The sequence below is a fragment of the Talpa occidentalis genome, unplaced genomic scaffold, assembly GCF_014898055.3.
Source record: "Talpa occidentalis isolate TD23 unplaced genomic scaffold, MPIMG_talOcc4v2.1 talOcc4.11, whole genome shotgun sequence".
Classification (NCBI taxonomy): domain Eukaryota; kingdom Metazoa; phylum Chordata; class Mammalia; order Eulipotyphla; family Talpidae; genus Talpa; species Talpa occidentalis.
In genome coordinates, this window is record NW_023601104.1 from 28,693,839 (window position 1) to 28,711,180 (window position 17,342).

The 17,342-nt window shown below is 37.8% G+C and overlaps 1 protein-coding gene across 4 annotated transcripts; it reads left to right on the plus strand.

Moving 5' to 3' along the window:
• Positions 1-1,093: 1,093 nt before the first annotated feature.
• Positions 1,094-15,780, plus strand: LACTB (lactamase beta). 4 transcript variants are annotated; one of them, XM_054687887.1, is made up of 6 exons: positions 1,094-1,479; positions 1,876-1,942; positions 3,706-3,896; positions 4,177-4,525; positions 5,972-6,137; positions 10,952-12,072. In XM_054687887.1, the coding sequence occupies exons 1-6, from the start codon at positions 1,117-1,119 to the stop codon at positions 10,998-11,000; spliced, it is 1,185 nt and encodes a 394-aa protein (XP_054543862.1). In that variant the 5' UTR covers positions 1,094-1,116; the 3' UTR covers positions 11,001-12,072. The 4 variants fall into 4 exon arrangements, with proteins under 4 accessions (XP_054543862.1, XP_037358543.1, XP_037358542.1 ...); XM_037502644.2 differs by lacking the exon at positions 10,952-12,072 and adding an exon at positions 15,009-15,780 and having other exon boundaries at positions 1,098-1,479; XM_037502646.2 differs by lacking the exon at positions 5,972-6,137 and having other exon boundaries at positions 10,952-12,073.
• Positions 15,781-17,342: the final 1,562 nt, after the last annotated feature.

Sequence of the window (17,342 nt, forward strand, 5' to 3'; positions counted from 1 at the left end):
GCAAGGGTCTCTAGTTATCTGCAGATCACAGAAATGATAGTAACTGTAAATTACATGAGTTACTCTTGGTTTACATTTTTTCAAGTGCAAAAATTTTTAAATGTTCTACGGCAAAAAAAAAAAAATTTTACTGTAAGGACTGTATATAACTTAATATGTTCGATATGGTGTGGAGTTAAATCTTCAGAAGTAAAAGATCTTAAAAGGGCTTTGGAAATGAAAGGACCTGAGACATGAAGAGTGGAGAAAGGAGACATGAAGAATGGAGATGGGGCAGCACTCGGTCTGCCCACCTGTGACATGGAGGTACTTCCTTTTGCCAACTCTCTCCCTCCGCAGGGCATCAGTCTTCCTGCCTGCCCATGACCTGTACCGAGCTGGGACTTCTCTGATCTCCCTCAGTGGAGGCAGCTCTCCTCAAGGCCGCCGGCCTGCAACCATGCAATCCTCTCTCAGCAAACCTGTCCCTTCTGGGGCAGTTCTTTCTGCCTGCTTGTGTCTAAGCAAGTGTCTTTTACAATTGTCCTATCCCTTTTCTAATAAACCTGCTCTTTAAATAAAAATAAATAAATAAATAAATAATGGAGATGATAAGATGGGGGGAGAGGGAAGCGTTGTGAAGGAAAAGAAGATGCCTGCTGAGCAGCTGCTGTGTGCCAGGCGCTGTTCCAGAACTGAGGATCAACAAGTAAAAGTCAGGGCTTTCCAAAGGGGTCATAGTCTGATAAGGAATCCCCTAAGTTCAAAGAAACGAAGCGTTAAATATTATTTAAGGAGACGTGCACCCTGGGTCAAGGTGTGGTGAGAACTCCCATGGGGATTTGCAAGGCCTTCCTGAGAAGGTGGCACTCGATGGAAGTCGTTGGGGTAAAGAGCGGGGGCAAGATGAAGACTGACCAAGCAAAAGACGAGGCAAAGAGAAACAGGAAGGGGAAGCGCTCGATGCGCTCGGCGCTCTGACCAGCGGGCGTCGACTACTAGAGTCTGGCGCGGCCCCTCCTCCTTCCCGGGCCCCCTCCCCTCGCGCCTCCTCAGCGCCGCTTCCCTCCCCTCCTCGCGCCGCCTCCGCTCGCCGGCCCGAGCGCGCCCCGAGGCTGCCGTCTCGCCAGAGACGCCATGTACCGGCTCCTGTCAGCCGTGACGACCCGGGTCGCGACCCTCGGGGGCTGGGGCTGGGGCTCCGGGCGGCGAGGGACCCACCAGCGAGCGGGGCTGCGGCCGCCGGGTCCCGGCTGGGTTGGGGGCCTGGGGCTGGGGCTGGGGCTGGCGCTCGGGGCGAAGCTGGCCGGGGGGCTGAGGGGCGCGGCCCCCGCGCCGCCCCCCGCGGACCACGACCCGGAGGCGTCGCCTCAGGCCAAGCCCCCGCCGCCCCAGGAGCAGCCCCTCGCCCCGCGGTCTCCACAGACGCCGGCGCCGCTCCCCTCCGGGCGCTTCGCCAGAGCCATCGACAGCAGCCGCGACCTGCTCCACAGGATCAAGGTGCGGCCACAGACCCGGGCCCGGCCCCCGGCCGCGCCGTCGGCCCCGAACGGGACCCCGAGGCGGCCCAGTGAGCCCCACCCCGGGCCATGGATGCCCGCGGTCTGCCTCGGAGAGAGACTTCCCGTTTGCCGGTTGGCTGTCCGGCCTCAGAAGCTCTTGGGCGGTTGCCCAAGTCCGGGCGGAGGTCACCGTCCGCCTCGGGGACCGCCCCTTCCCCGCGGGGTGCCAGCTGGCCACGCCCCCTCGCGGGGCGCGCCGGCCCGGCCGCAGCTGTGGTGGGCGGGGCCTCGCTTAGGGGGCGGGGCCCGGGCCTAGGGGGCGGGGCCGGGGAAGGCCCGAGGGGAAGGCGGTGGGCGTGCGCGTCTCAATTGTGCCTCTGCCCTTTGCTTTTAGGATGAGGTAGGCGCACCCGGCGTAGTGGTTGGAGTCTCTGTAGATGGAAAAGAAGTCTGGTCAGAAGGTGGGCTCAGAAAAATGCTGTTCAGTGGCTTGTTTTGTGCCAGTTATATCTTGATGTTTTCTACTACTTGAAGTGATTCCCATGAAATGGTATTTAGTTTACATAAAGCCATACATAGGGTGGAATAAACGTCTACAAGAATAAAGTATTGGGTTTTCTATAAACAGCCAGGTTTAAAGTGTGACTAATGAATAAATTAAAGCTGGCTTAGTTCTACCCCCACTCTAATATCATGATTGGATTTATTGTTCTGAAAGTTTTATATAGAACAATCTGTTAACTGTAGCTAAGTCTTATGACTTGCTAAAACGTCAGAATTTTGTGGTTTCCTTTTTATCTTAAGATTTATTTATGCATACAGGAAACTGGGTACTGTGGTTTTCTTTTTTAATTCAGTCACCAGTTTACTGATTGCCCTCCTTGTGAAATGCACAGTACTAAGTACTGATGATACACACTGTTCTTTATCCCTTGTCCTTTTATGAATTTACGATTCATTTCTTCCTTTTTTTAACTAGGCAGAGATCTCAGCTATTTATTTTCTAATGAAAAGCTAGAAGTTTTGGGACAGTAATTTTTAGTCATTTTGTAAGTACTTTTATCAAAGCATGCTTTACAACTGGATTTACACAAATTGGCCCGTTCATCCTCCCAGATTTTGAGGAATGTATTTTTTAGGAAATGTTTCAGATATTATTTAAAGAAAGTAATAGTTTTAGAAGTTGATGAGAACTGTAGGGCTTTGAATTTAAAGAAAGGGGATTCTTCTCCCAAGTACAGGTATAGCCTAATCAATCTTAGTGATGAAAAATATTGTAATTACAAATTATTTGTCAGTTTTATGGGTAAGGGCTTTGTTATTATGCAAATATTTTCCAGCATAATCCATATTTACTGTTTAAAAACAATCATTGTACACCTTATCTTTTCGCATCTCAATTCTTTATATCTTAGAATTCCATGCCTTCAACCTATCCAGATGATGAAACCAAACTTTACACTTTTTTTCCTAGGAGGTGATTGAAATTAATTTTTCTTCTGGCTTGCAGGTGAATTAAATTGATGATGGTTAGCTCAATTGGGTTTGCAGGACATCTTTTCACAGTCATTTTTACTGGATTATTATTTTAAGGAACTCCATGGAAATACACTAAAAAACAAGCATAAATATAATTGGAAGAAGAGCCATGATGTGTTCTTTAAAATTGTAGAATTTACTTGAAATGTGGAATAACCAAATTGTTTAGATATGCTAAGAAAAATTAGTGTCTGTGTCAGATGGAAAGTTATTATGCACAGGATACAATTCCATTAAATTATAAGGTTAAACTGTTGAACTTGTCTGTGTTGCTAAGGCTCTTTTACCTGAGCAGTTTTAAAAGCAGAACAAGGGGCCTCCCTGGTGGCGCAAGGGATTAAGCACAGCACTATGAAGCAATCCGCAGCCTCTGCAGCATGAGTTCGATCCCCAGCCAGACAGGGAGCAACCCACATGGCGAGGCAGACCTCTCCCGTGTCGCATGCTGCTCCCCTCAGCAGTGTTTTCCAGCCAGTCTATCTGTTTTGTTCCCCGCTTTGTCTCTGGTGAATCCTCTCACCCCGAGCATCTCTGGCCTTTACCCTAGCTCTTGTATGCATAAATAAATAAATCTTTAAAAAAAAATAAAAGCAGAACAAGATGTTTTAAAGTAGTTTTGTAGCTTTTGAAGACTCCTTTGACCTTTAAACCTTTTAATAGTGACTTTTTGCTTTCTTTTAAATAGGTTTAGGTTATGCTGATGTTGAGAATCGTGTGCCATGCAAGCCAGAGACTGTTATGAGAATTGCCAGTATCAGCAAAAGCCTCACCATGGTTGCTCTTGCCAAATTGTGGGAAGCAGGGAAATTGGATCTTGATATTCCAGTACAACATTATGTTCCTGAATTCCCAGAAAAAGAATATGAAGGTGAAAAGGTAATGGAGCTAACAATTTATTTTACTAATGGCATACTAAATGGCTTTTAAAAGTTCATAAGAATCTTTGGTTGGTTTTTCATTATTGTTAATTGGCTTCTTTCATCTAGATGACAATTAAGTGTGTATTTCTGAAATTTGAGGCTAAAGATCTTTACATGACATTTTTTTTCAGCAGCAGTTTAAAATGGAAATTATTACTGAGAAATTATTCCAATGCTACTAACTTTTTATTATACAGTTTGGTGTTATAAATGATTTTTTACGTCTTTATTATCAGGTTTCTGTCACAACAAGATTATTGATTTCCCATTTAAGTGGAATTCGTCATTATGAAAAGGATATGAAAAAGGTGAAAGAAGAGAAAGCCTATAAAGCCTTGAAAATGACAAAGGGGACAGTGGAATCAGACCAAGAAAAAGAGTTAAAAGAAAAAGGCAAAAGTAATGAAAAGAGTGACTTTTCTAAAGCTAAGATAGAGCAAGATAATGAAACCAAAGGCCGGAATTCAAAACCTGGCAAGAAAAAGAATGATTTTGAACAAGGTGAACTATATTTGAAAGAAAAGTTTGAAAATTCAATTGAATCCCTTAGACTATTTAAAAATGACCCTTTGTTTTTCAAACCTGGTGAGTATTAATTCTTTTTTTTAATGATTTTTTTTTTTTTTTTTGGCCTAGAAGATCTGGGGTGTAGGCCAAAGTTGCGGGGATGGGAGGTTGAAAGGATTCACCAGAGACAGAGTGGGGAGCAGAACAGGCAGATTGACTGAAATACACTGCTGAGGGGAGCAGCAGGTGAGACTGGAGAGGTTTGCTGCCCCATATGTGTACTAGCTCCCTAGCCAGAGATGGAACTCAGGCCCTAGGGGTGATAGCACTGAGACTTAAGCTGTAGGCCACCATTTAAGGGAGGCCCTTAATTCTTTTTCTTAACAAAGTCATTATGGTAGAGTAATTTTCAGAAAATCCAAAATGATACCATCAGGAATGCATTCAATGTGGTTGATAATGGCATGGATTCTGTCATCAGTCTATGGTTGTCATCAGTCTATGGTTCTTAACAAAGCCTAGCATCCGGGCAGCCTCTTGTTCAGATTTACTCATCAGAAGCTACCCAGTCATTTAGTGCATTCTCAGCATCAAAATATTTGTGAAAAAATAATGGGGAAATGTTGGAATAATAGTTCTCCAAATAAAATCTGGACCAAACTGGACATAATAAAACATTGCTAGTATTTTAGGATTTAGTTAGAATTTAAATTAAATTCAAATTGTGCCTTTATTTCTTAAAAAAATTAATGTTCATCAATTTTATTTCCAAAAAAAAGATCTGTAAGATAATTATCATTTTTTGGAATTTCTTTTAGTATGAAACCTGCTAAAACTACTTAGTATCTTTAAATTTACCATCTTTATGTACTTTTATTCCATTTCCATTTTAAAAGTGTGCTATGAATTTGTGTTACATATATATTTAATAAGGGCAAAGGTGTATAATTGTGGATTTTATCTTAAAAAATAAGTTTCCCCCTATTTTTAATACAGATCATATAATTTACTTTTCAGGAATCTAAAGTGGTATTAATTTATGTATTTGAAACAATATAGAGACATACGTGTATACATACATAAAGTATTTTGATATGCATTTGAAACATTTTTATCCCTACGTATATTTTATTAAAATAACATCTACAACTATTTCTTAAATAGTGGATAGTTAACCCAAGCAACCAAATTTGCTTTTCTATCCCTTCTTGTTTTGTTGGCAGTTTGAAGGATTTTTGTTTTGTTTTATGGTAGGATTTATTTGCTTATTATCATAAAAAGGAATAGAGTCATGTGACATTTCAAGAATACTGATCATTTTATTGTTAGGGACATGGAATAAGCAGGGTCTTTGCAAAGTTGACAAAAATTGTTATTAAATAATCCTTGATGTTTTCTTAAATTCTGAAGTAAAATATTCCACTTTTAAGGTATGTCAGTTTACAGTGGGAAAATATTTTACATGTTTTTAAATAATAATGAAGCATTTTCTTTTCTTCCCCCCCTTTACGATGATGTCTCAAGGTAGTCAGTTTTTATATTCAACTTTTGGCTATACCCTACTGGCAGCCATAGTAGAAAGAGCTTCAGGATATAAATATTTGGATTATATGCAGAAAATATTCCATGACTTGGATATGCTGACAACTGTGCAGGAAGAAAATGAGCCAGTGATTTACAATAGAGCAAGGTAAATGAATACCTTCTGGTGTATCTAGCTTTATGACATCTTAACAGTATGTTGTCTATTCACAGTCAAATTTTCCTTGTCTTCATTCCAAAATCAACTCATCACATTTTTGGAACTTTTCTACATGTCTATTTTTTCATCTAAGTAGTTCCTTAGATGAAAGATAGTAATAATAACTTAAGCACATGAATAATTAAACTGAAATTTCATCCCTCGTGGGTATCTATAATGTACTCTTCAGTCATCCCTTATATGTTTTAGCTAATGCTTTCTTTACCTTTTATTGAATTTTAATTGTTTTTAGCTTATTTTGAAATGATTTCATACTTAAAGTTTACAAGAATAGTACATAGAATATATACTCATATACCATTTCCCCAGATTCCACAAATGTTATCATTTTACCACTGTTGACTTAACTACCTGTTATTTTTTTCTGAACCATTTAGAAATAAGTTGTAGGTATTATATCTCTTGGCCCAAAAATTATTTAAATGTGTTTTCTGAAAACAAGGGCATTCAGTAAATTAACTTTGGCACAGTGCTTTTAACAAGTCTAAAGATCTTAGTTAAATTTTGCAAATTATCCAATTATATAGTGAGAAAAAAAGATTTTCTAGTAATTTAAGTTTTTGTTGAGATGATACCTGCCAGGTTTCTCCACTGTAAATGTTTGAAAGTCATTTTATTGAAATGAATCAAACTAAAGTTTTGTCATAATTCTCATTTGTGTTTTGTAGAAGAGGCATGGGAAGAAAATTTTGAGGGTAGTTAACTAATATAAATTTTATGGCTGTGGTGTTTTTCATTTTACTCATTGTTTGGTTTGTTAGACAAATTTAAGAAGCCAATTATTGTTTTTACCTTGCCTATTTCCACTAGTACATATTAAATGGCATAATGGCATTTGAAATAGGTGAAATGGGGAATATTTTTTAGTTTTATCTTACTGTTTTCATAGTAGCTTTCCCCCCCAATCTTCTGTTGTACTTAGATAATTATCATTTTTAAATTACTACCTTATTTAACAGAATTAAATGCATTCAATGGAATTAAATGCAGCCTGAAAGAGACATTTTTGGGATCTAAAAGAAATTAGGTTAGCAGCAAGCAGTGAATTTTAATTTTTTAAATGTCCTGTGATTCGCAACCACCTCAGACTCAGTGTTTGTTCTTTTTAGGTTCAACATTATATTCTATTAGAACCGTAAGAAAAGTAGACAAACACCAAAGGTTATCAATTAAATTTTAAAAGTTTTCTAATACAGATGACATAGATACATCACCTTATTTTGATTAGATGTAGATATTTGATAATGCATGCCTTGTGTGTGTGTGTGTGTGTGTGTGTGAGAGAGAGAGAGAGAGAAAGAGAGAGAGAGAGAACATTGAGTCTCTTTTTTACTGAAATCTATGAATGTACAGACTGCACAGCAGCTATCATTTGCTGCTTAATGAGAGTTTATCATTGTTTCTTAATGAGTGGTTAATTTGACTTACACAAAAATCAATATATAGCATACGACAAGTTACTTTCATTCTGTCTCCAATTCTTTGAAAAAAGGGTGTGGTTTCCATTTATACTGTTAAAGGTTCCTATCATCTCTAGTTTGTTGTGTTTTTTTTTTTTTAGATTTTGGTGTAGTACTCAGTGGTGCTAAAGGGATAGTTTGTTCATTTGAATTAGACTAAATGGGCTGCTGAAATAAAATAGGACAGGGAAGAGAAGGAAACATTGTTACCTAGGAAAATGTTCTATCCATTTCCTTTGATTTTATTTTACTTGATACAATATCTATTTGAGCCTCTAAAACTCTTAATTCTCTCTTTTTTTCTTTTTTGGTAATAATTATTTTAAAAGAGTTGAAAGGCACCAGCTTTTGAGGGGAGAGTTCAGGGAATAAAAGAAATCTTTTTAAAAATTGTATAAAAATTCCCTTTAAGTAAAACTAGTTAACTACATGTATTTTTATTCTTTTTCTTATGGTACCATTTTTCTGGAAATAAAATTTCCAGCAAAAGTTTCCAGCTTTGTTATATAGTCTATTGCCTCCTTGGTCCTAAGCATAAATATGTTGATACTGTTCTGACAAAGGCTTTTCAGAGTTGTTGAATCCCAAAAGTAATTATCATCTTTATCTCTTCACAGTGTGTATGTGTATGTGTGTGTGTTTAAAATAGTGCCTCTCTGTCTGTCACCTATTTAAGGTATTTCCTCAGAATCTCTCTTCAAAATACTATTATGTGTAAATATACTTCTCTGGTCATAGTATTAGCCATAGGCCACACTTTACTGTTAGGGGTGCAGGAAAATTAGTTTTTAACTGGATATATTGTTCTGAATAAATTGGGGTGTTCTTAAGTGGAATAACAGAAATGATTATTTTGCAAAGGCAAATATATAGATTCTGTATAGCAAATATCTTCTGTATAGACAGGTAAATTAAACAATCCTTTAAAGAAAGCATCCACAAGGAAAAATGGAGGTGAATGTTCTAGTCACTGAAAGATTCAGTCTGTTGATAGGGGATTCCTTAGTGCATCTGCTTATGATTAAATTCCTTTCATATTTTCTGTGTTTGGCATAATAGCTGCAACAAAAATCCCTTATAATTGCGTTAGAACAAAAACAAAGCAGGTATTTTCTGAAGTGTTTGCTGTATTTTAACAGTATGGAAATGACCACTAATTTCTATTATCTTTATTATTCTTTATCCTATTTTCTATAGTAAGAGTTTCTGTCTTCCAAAGTCAAGTATTGTTCTTTAAAAAGCTTTTTTTATGCCTTTAACTGACAAGCTCTCCAGTAGTAGGTTCAATTCAAATGTTAAAGCTAAGTGTAAGATGGGATTGTTTTTTATAACATGCCTTTTAAATTCTTTGAATTTTAAAACTTCTTGTAACAATAAAATACCAAGTGGTATATAATTATTTCTAGAGGCATTTAGGAAACATTTCAAAAATAAAAAAGTATTTTGAATTTCTAAGTTTGTAGATGTACAGTTCTGTTATATAATGTTCTTGTGCAGAATCTAGAGATTCTTAAATAAGTAGGTAGAGGCTGATTGTCATCTGGCCTCATTCCATCAGTTATTTAGTCACAAAGTAACTTACCCAAGAACTGATGCTTATGTTCCATTCTTTTTTAAAGCATATCAATTCCTTGAGAATTTGAAATACTGGTTTATTATTTAGCAAAACAAAATATTCTTTATGAAAAGCCATTAGTTTGTCCTCAGTGAAAAGGAATCAAGAGGTTAAAGTCTAGAATCTGCCTATTTAGAGTTTAGAATTCTAGATTAAAGTCTAGGATTTTCCACATTTTTATATTTAATAGCAGAGTGATTGAGGATTCCTAATTTCCAGCTTTGATGTAAGTGGCTTGAAATGCTTAACTATTAAAAGGAAGTTACAGCTTGTTATTTGCTAAACTTTACAGGTAGCTCTCTCCCACTTACAAGCTCAGCGCTCTCTCAAAAAAATAGATTTTTCAATGAAAAAATGTTTCTATTGTTTAGCTTCTTTTAGATTTGATTGGCTGGGATTATAAATGCAATCATAATTGAGGCAGAAAATAATGTGGACTAAAGTATGGGAGTGGCCATAGGAATGGAAGGGAACGGGCCTCCCTGGTGGCAGAGCGGTTGAGTGCTGGGTTGCGAAGCTGCCAGCAGCCTCTGCAGCACCAGTTCGATCCCGGCTGCTCCCCGGCCACCTGAGGAGGGTCCCACATGGCGCACAGACCTCTCCTGCTGCCCCTTGCTCCCCTCAGCAGTGTACTTCAGTCTGCCTGCTCTGCACCCCGCTCTGGCTCTGGTGAATTCTCTCACCCTCCCGTGCTTCTGACTGTACCCAGTGCTTGTATAAATAAATAAAAATAAATCTTTAAAAAAAGAAAAGGAATGGAAGGGAAAAGAATAAGACACAGAGGCTGAATCTGAATAAATGGGATTTAGCATCTTAATGGATATGAGAGTTGAGGCAAAGACAATCAACCAAGATTTAATGGTGAGAACTATGAGAAGGTTTGGAAAAGATTAGTTTCAGACAATCATTTTGAGACATATCAAGTCATTGGTTCTCAAGAGAGCATATTAAGAATCTCTGTAGACTTTTTCTTATTATCTTCAAAGCACATACTTGTGACCAGCCCTGCTGCACCTAATATTATAAGGTGGATTTCTTATTGTCATAAGAAATACTGAAAAAAGAAAGAGAAGTCACTTTTCAAGTAGTATATGCCCATAGCCCCTCCAAAGTTGTGAATTTTGAAGGGAGCATATAACTTGGGGAGGGAGGAGACCTACAGATAATTCTGGTAAACAACTTCCCTGCCATCTCCAAAGCCAAGAAACTATTGATGTTAATGGAAAATTCGATTATAAATTTATAACAGGGTTATTGTACAGATGCAGATTTGTGGTTTTCTCTATAGAAGATAAAACTTAGGAAACTGGAACCTACCGGTGTTTGGAGGGTTAGGGGTAAATCATAGGATTGACATGTGGAAGGGCAAGTTCAGAGCAGAATGGTTTGAGGGAAATGAGTGTCACCCAGGTGCTGGTTGACAGTGCCACAGGGAGCAAATAAGATGAGGACTATAAACAGGGAATTAGAAGATCCTTGATAAGCCACAAGGGAGCTATTTATTAGTAATGGGGGAATAGAAATTAGATTTTAAGAATGAAGTGTGTGCGTGGAAACTCCAAGTGTAGACTATTTTATGTAGTTACTAAGTTAGAAAGAAAGGACTGGTAGCTGGCAACTATAATAAGGGTAAAAAGCTAATTACAAGGTTTTTTTTTCTCCCTTAGGATATGGAAAACTAGAGCATTTTCTAAATTAAAGAGTCCAAGTTACTAGCATGGCACAAAAAGTCTTTTGTGATCTGCCTCCTTGTCCTTCAGCACCACCTGTTGCCACTTATCCTTCAAGTTCTCTTCTTCAAACTGAACTACTTTGCGCCACAACCTGGCCTCTGAAAGGGAGGTTCAGGGACCAGCAGTATTGGCATCACCTGGGAGCTTATTAGAATTGCAGAATTTGGGTCCCTCCCGAGATCCACTGAAGCAGTTTAACAAAATCCCCGGGTGATTCATATAGTACTTGAAATTTAAAACTTTCTGAAAGGACTGTTAACCTCTTGAAAGCAGCCACAGCATGTGGTTTTAATTGTCTCTTTAATGCCCTGTAAGATGTCTCCATTTAATGTTTGGTCAACCAATGATGCTTTATTCATTCAACATGTGTAATATTGACTGGATAGCAAATGCTGCTTTAGATAGGGTAATCATCAGTGACCAAGGCAGATAAAATTCCTGCCCTTATGAAACTTTCCATAGGAAGATATGAATGAACATGTAAACAAACAATTTAAGAACTTTAGGGCAATGGAATGAGTAACAGGAAGAGGTTATGGAGAGAATATTTAAAATATCTTGGATTTAGGCCATGTCAGCTGACCTGAGACATAAATGATAAGGAAAGGTAGCTTGCCTTGTTGCAAATACAGAGATAAGTCTGCCATGAAAAAACAAGGCAAGATGTGTAGGTGAGATCAAAGAGGTAAGCAGGAACTAAATTATAATGGAAAGTGAGTCCCAATGCCATTAGATCCACTGCCCCTTAATTTAACAAATATTTTGTAATATATCCTTTAATATTCTGAAATGTAAGTCATAAGTCATATACTCAGTACTTTATAAAGAAAAAAGGAATATAATTTATGGTAAATAACAAATATTTCAATATTTTAGTTTACTCACAACATTAGAAGACATAGTAAATTAATACCCTAAAGATGCATAGATGCATAGTGATGCAACCTAAGATACTTTAAAGTGTTGTAAACCCAACAACAAAATACAGACCAATACAGGTGTATTCTTTTTTTTAAATAAATTTTATTTTTATATTCCCCATACAATTGCAACCCCCTTATTTTGACCCCAATCCCTCCCCTCCCCACCCCCCACCCCCACTGAGTGTCTCTGGTTCATAGTTTTTTGTTGATTTTGATTTTCACTTTCTTATAGTTATTCATTTTCCTGGTCCCTTATTTAAGTTTTCTAGATTCCTGCTATGAGTGAGACCATCCGGTATTTTTCTTTTTCTTTCTGGCTTATTTCGCTGAGCATGATCCCTTCCAGCGCCATCCATGTTGCTGCAAATTGCATGTAATTATCTTTTTTGAATGCTGAGTAATATTCCATGGTGTATATGTACCACATCTTCTTGATCCAGTCATCTATTTTTGGGCATTTGGGTTGTTTCCAAAGCTTAGCTATTGTAAACAGTGCTGCTATAAACATAGGGGTGCAGGTGCTCTTTGGAATTGATGTTTCTGTGTCCTTTGGGTAAATACCTAGGAGTGGAATTGCTGGATCATATGGAAGCTCTATGTTTAGTAGTTCCAGAAATCTCCACACAGCTCTCCATAGTGGTTGGACCAATTACAGGTGTATTCTATTGGTGCCCCAACTCATGCCCTTGGTGGCCACCTCTGACTAAAGTTTTGAGCAAAATAAAGTGCTTAGTCTTTCTTCATTTTTCACAATGGTCAAATTCCAGGAAAATTTAAAGTAAAAAGTGTGCAAAAAGTACTTTGTGCTTATATATAAAATGGAGAGGGTTCTAGGCTCAGCTAGTTATAGATTTTTTAACTTACAGGAGTACGTGGTGGGAAGGTCTTGCAAGGTATGAGAGAATGCTCCATTATATGGGACTTGCCATACATCACTGGACATTTAGGACAGGTCTACTAAGTGTCAATAAGAGCCCTGTAATAATTGTGACAACTAAAAAATGCCTCCCAAATTTTCCCTTGGGGTGCTGATACTGCCTCAGTAGAGGACCATTGATTGTGTGCAGGTTATGATAAGAAGAAATTCAGGTTTTTGTTTTGTTTTCCTTATATTGGTAATCTTCAGAGGATTTCAAATGGATGGGAGAAGAGGGATACACACTCTCTGGCTTCTGCATGGAAAGTGGACTGCAAGGATATAAAATAACAAGGAAGTATAGCTGGTGGAGAAAGGTTAAAGAGGCAAAAAGGCAGTCAAAGATGCAGGGAGTAGAATTAGTCTTAACAGTAGGGAAGTTTCTTAAATATCAGAGAGAAGGAAAAAAAGAATATATGGAATGCATTTATATCATTGATACAAAGATTAAAATCAAAATCTCTAGCTTTCCTTGCATGACCTCAATCTTTTCAGTAAAACAAAGGAATACTTTATCTGCTGTCTTGGCCTAATGTCCAGGCATGGGAGTGGAAGAGATTGGGAATAGCTATTATGAAGGATATACCAGAGAATAATCAGGAAAAGAATGAAAAGGTGTGATAATAGCAATGAAGACCCTTAGCAAGGGTATGAATTGATAGCAGTCATTTTTGCTATATGAGTTTCTGGAGCCTTTCTTGGAAGATAAGGAACCTAGAAAAGGATGCCTAGATTTGTTCAGGATTGGTAGATTTGGGTAGTGTGAGGTCAGAAGGGAAGAATCCAAAAGTGCTGGTGAGACCACAGCTGAAATAGTTGAAATGGCTGATTCAGGCTTGAACAGACTATCAAATAAAACCAGTGAAAACTGAAAAAGACCTGGGAAAATTGGGCAGAGTTAAGAGGGATAGATGCCATTACAATGAAGGGAGAGAGCAGGTTTATTTTTTGTCATCTTGTGATTTCATTTCTATAGTAATTGTGGTACAGCCACCTTATATTAGAATAGAAACCTCATGAGGTCAGGCACTTGTCTTTTTTGCTTAACATTTTATATCCCAAATAGTGCCTGGCACATAGTAAGCACTCCATCATTAGTTGTTGATGCATGAGTAAATAACAACTGTCATTTATTAAGTACCTATGAAAATATACAGAATGCTTTATACATATATTCCTAACAATGCAATTAGATATTTTTGTCCCCATTTTACAAATTAGAATGCTGAGGCAGATCTGACTGTTCCCCACTTCTTCTATAAATAAATAAAATCTTTAAAAAAAAAAAAAAGAATGCTGAGGCAGTGAGGTAACATTGATTAGGGATGCCAGACCATCTGTGTTTGCATTCAAGTCTGCCACTTACAAGCTCTGTGATTTTTGAATGAGTTCTTTAGACTCTCTGTGCCTCAATTTCCTCATCCATAAAGCAGAGATTATAATAGTATCTCCTGACATTGTTATAGGAATAAATTAGTTAATATTGAACTATAGTTCTTAGGATAATGCCTGACACATAGTAACAACTGTATAGGTGTTTGTTAATCATATAAAATAAGCATGGTTAGTAGGAATGAGTTGGGATTCAAACTGAGGTTTGTTAACTCCAGCTTCTCTCACCAAGAAAGTGCCCCATCATATCATTATATATGGTATTTCTGTGGCGTTTTTAGCTAAGAGATCTAGTCACCTTGGAAATAGTAACCTTGTTCCTAAACTTCCAAACATGTATACTTTTAGTTACAAAATTCACATGTGGTACATGATTCATTAAATTCAAGAGGTAGGAATATCTGCCAAATGATAGGTATTTCTGTGTATGCACAGGGAAAATATTTAATGTGTAATAGTAATCACTACATTTTTGCAGATATTAAAAGTTTGATACTCAAAACATAGGAAATCCATGCCAATAGAAAGACACCCTTCTTTCTATGCTTTCATTCACAAGGTAATTTCAAGTAGCTTTTTCAGTTGTCTGTATTTCATTAGGATCTGCATCAGACTGATAATTAGTGGTTAGTTTCTGAGAATTTATCATCACTTCATTGAAATACAGTCTGTTTCATGTAACACATTTCCTATTCATTTTCATGTATAAAGTCAATAATAGACTATTAAAATTTTAATGACCATTCTTATTTCATTTTAGATTTTATGTTTACAATAAAAAGAGACGCCTTGTGAACACACCTTACGTGGATAACTCCTATAAATGGGCTGGTGGTGGATTTCTGTCTACAGTGGGTGACCTTCTGAAATTTGGGAATGCAATGCTGTATGGTTACCAAGTCGCAATGTTTAAGAACTCAAATGAAAATCTCTTGCCCGGATATCTCAAACCAGAAACAATGGTTATGATTTGGACACCAGTCCCTAATACAGAGATGTCCTGGGATAAAGAGGGTAAATATGCAATGGCATGGGGAGTTGTAGAAAAGAAGCAAACATATGGTTCTTGTAGGAAGCAACGGCATTATGCCTCACATACAGGAGGTGCAGTGGGTGCCAGTAGTGTCCTGCTGGTTCTTCCTGAAGAACTGGATGCAAAAGCGATAAACAACAAGGTTCCCCCAAGAGGAATAGTTGTTTCTATCATATGTAACATGCAATCTGTTGGCCTTAATGGCACTGCTTTAAAGATTGCTCTGGAATTTGATAAAGACAGATCAGACATCCCTGACATCACTGGTGCAAAATGAGCTGTTTTTTTTTTTTCTTTTGAAACATTAAAGTCCCCAAATGCAGGAGATTTTTAAGAATAAATTTGTAACAGAGTATAATTGAATGCATATTATGTACCTCTAATGGCTTAATTTTGTAATTGCCTTTTGTTGTAGGATTCTTTATATACTCAGGGAAGTAACTGTTGTTTTTACTTTTTGAAAAAAGTGTAACTCTTGAAATAAAATGTTCTGGTAAAAGTACATACTTTTTGAATGTGTAATATAGAGAAAATATCATTCAACAGAATTTCCAAATATTCCTTTAATATCACAACAGAAATAAGATTATGACACATGGCATATTAGCTAATATCCATTATAATTTAAAAAAATATTATTTCATGGTTTCTGAGACTTGAGAATTCAGCAGTAGCTTAGCTGGGTGGATCTGGTACAGTCATTTAAGACTTCTCTGTGGCTGGAGGAAATGCTTCCAAAATAGCCCCACTCATGCGATTAGTAGTTAGAATCAGTCCTCTGGCATGTGAGTAGCAGGAAGCCTCAATTTCTCACCATGCAGGCCTCTCTGTAAGATGGCTTGAGTATCTTAATATCATGGTAATGACTTCTCCCAGAGCAAATAATTCAAAAGGGAGAAAGAAACACATATGTGAGCCACACATATCAATGTATTTTATAACCTAGCCTCAGTAGTCACAAACCATCATACCTTCTGTTTTCCCTAGATCACAACTACCACCACTGATAGTATCTTGGAGGGCTTACATAGGATATGCCTGTCTTGAGGTGGACATCAGTGTATGTGTGTGTGTGTGGGGGGGGGAATCATTGTGGAAATTGATTACCACAGTGTGACCTCTGGCCCCAGTGATTCATGTCCTTCCCCACATGCAAAACCTGCCTCCCAAGTCCTCTAAGTCCTCCAGAAATTTCATCTCTTTAAGTCCCTTGAATATAGTTCCTCAAATATAACAACTCAAGTATAGCCCTCTTGATCTGAAAACCTGTAAACTGAAGTCATTTTCTCACCACATGTGTAACATACAGTGACATGACATATAAAGGATCATTGCTATATACCCTCCTGTTTGGAAAGTGGGAAGTAGAAGACATGAAGGAGTCAGCAATTTGAAATCTAACTAGAAAGAGACTGGCAGTTCCTTGATTCACTCAAGACTTGTGAATAATAGGAAGTCTTGACTCTTGGCCATGTCCTCTGGCCTCTTGGTTTTGTCCTCTGAGTTATTCTTTTTTTCTTGAAAAATAGTACACATTTGCAGGTGAGTAGTTTTATCAGACCCCTTTTTGCTTGTAGAATTTTAAAGGTCCAAGGGTTTCTTTTGTACTCGCTCTCCTTTCGGTCTAAGTTAGCAGTGTTTCTTCCAATATAATTGTTTAAATTTTGTGAGTTTTCTACAAATCTCATTGGAGTTCTGGCTAATAAACAGAAGTCATACCCAAAACTCTCTTCAAAGTAAGCCCCTTCTAAGTTGGTATTCTCCTGAGACAACTGGATAAAACACTATTAATTTTCTAATGAGCTTCATTGTTTAAATCTTGGTTCTTTCTAAAGTCTTCAAGGATTTTATAGTCATATCCTCAACTTCATCTTTAGACCATGTTTTCCTGGAAGTGCCCTAAGTTTTGTCTTTGCCTTGAAGTCATTTCTTATTTTAGCAGTATTTGCCATCTGGAGTATCTGAGAATTTTCACAAGCCACCAGTTGTTGACTTCTTTTTGTTTAGAGCCCTTCCTTTCATTTTTGTGTCTTACATTTTGGTATAAACACCAAGAAGCCA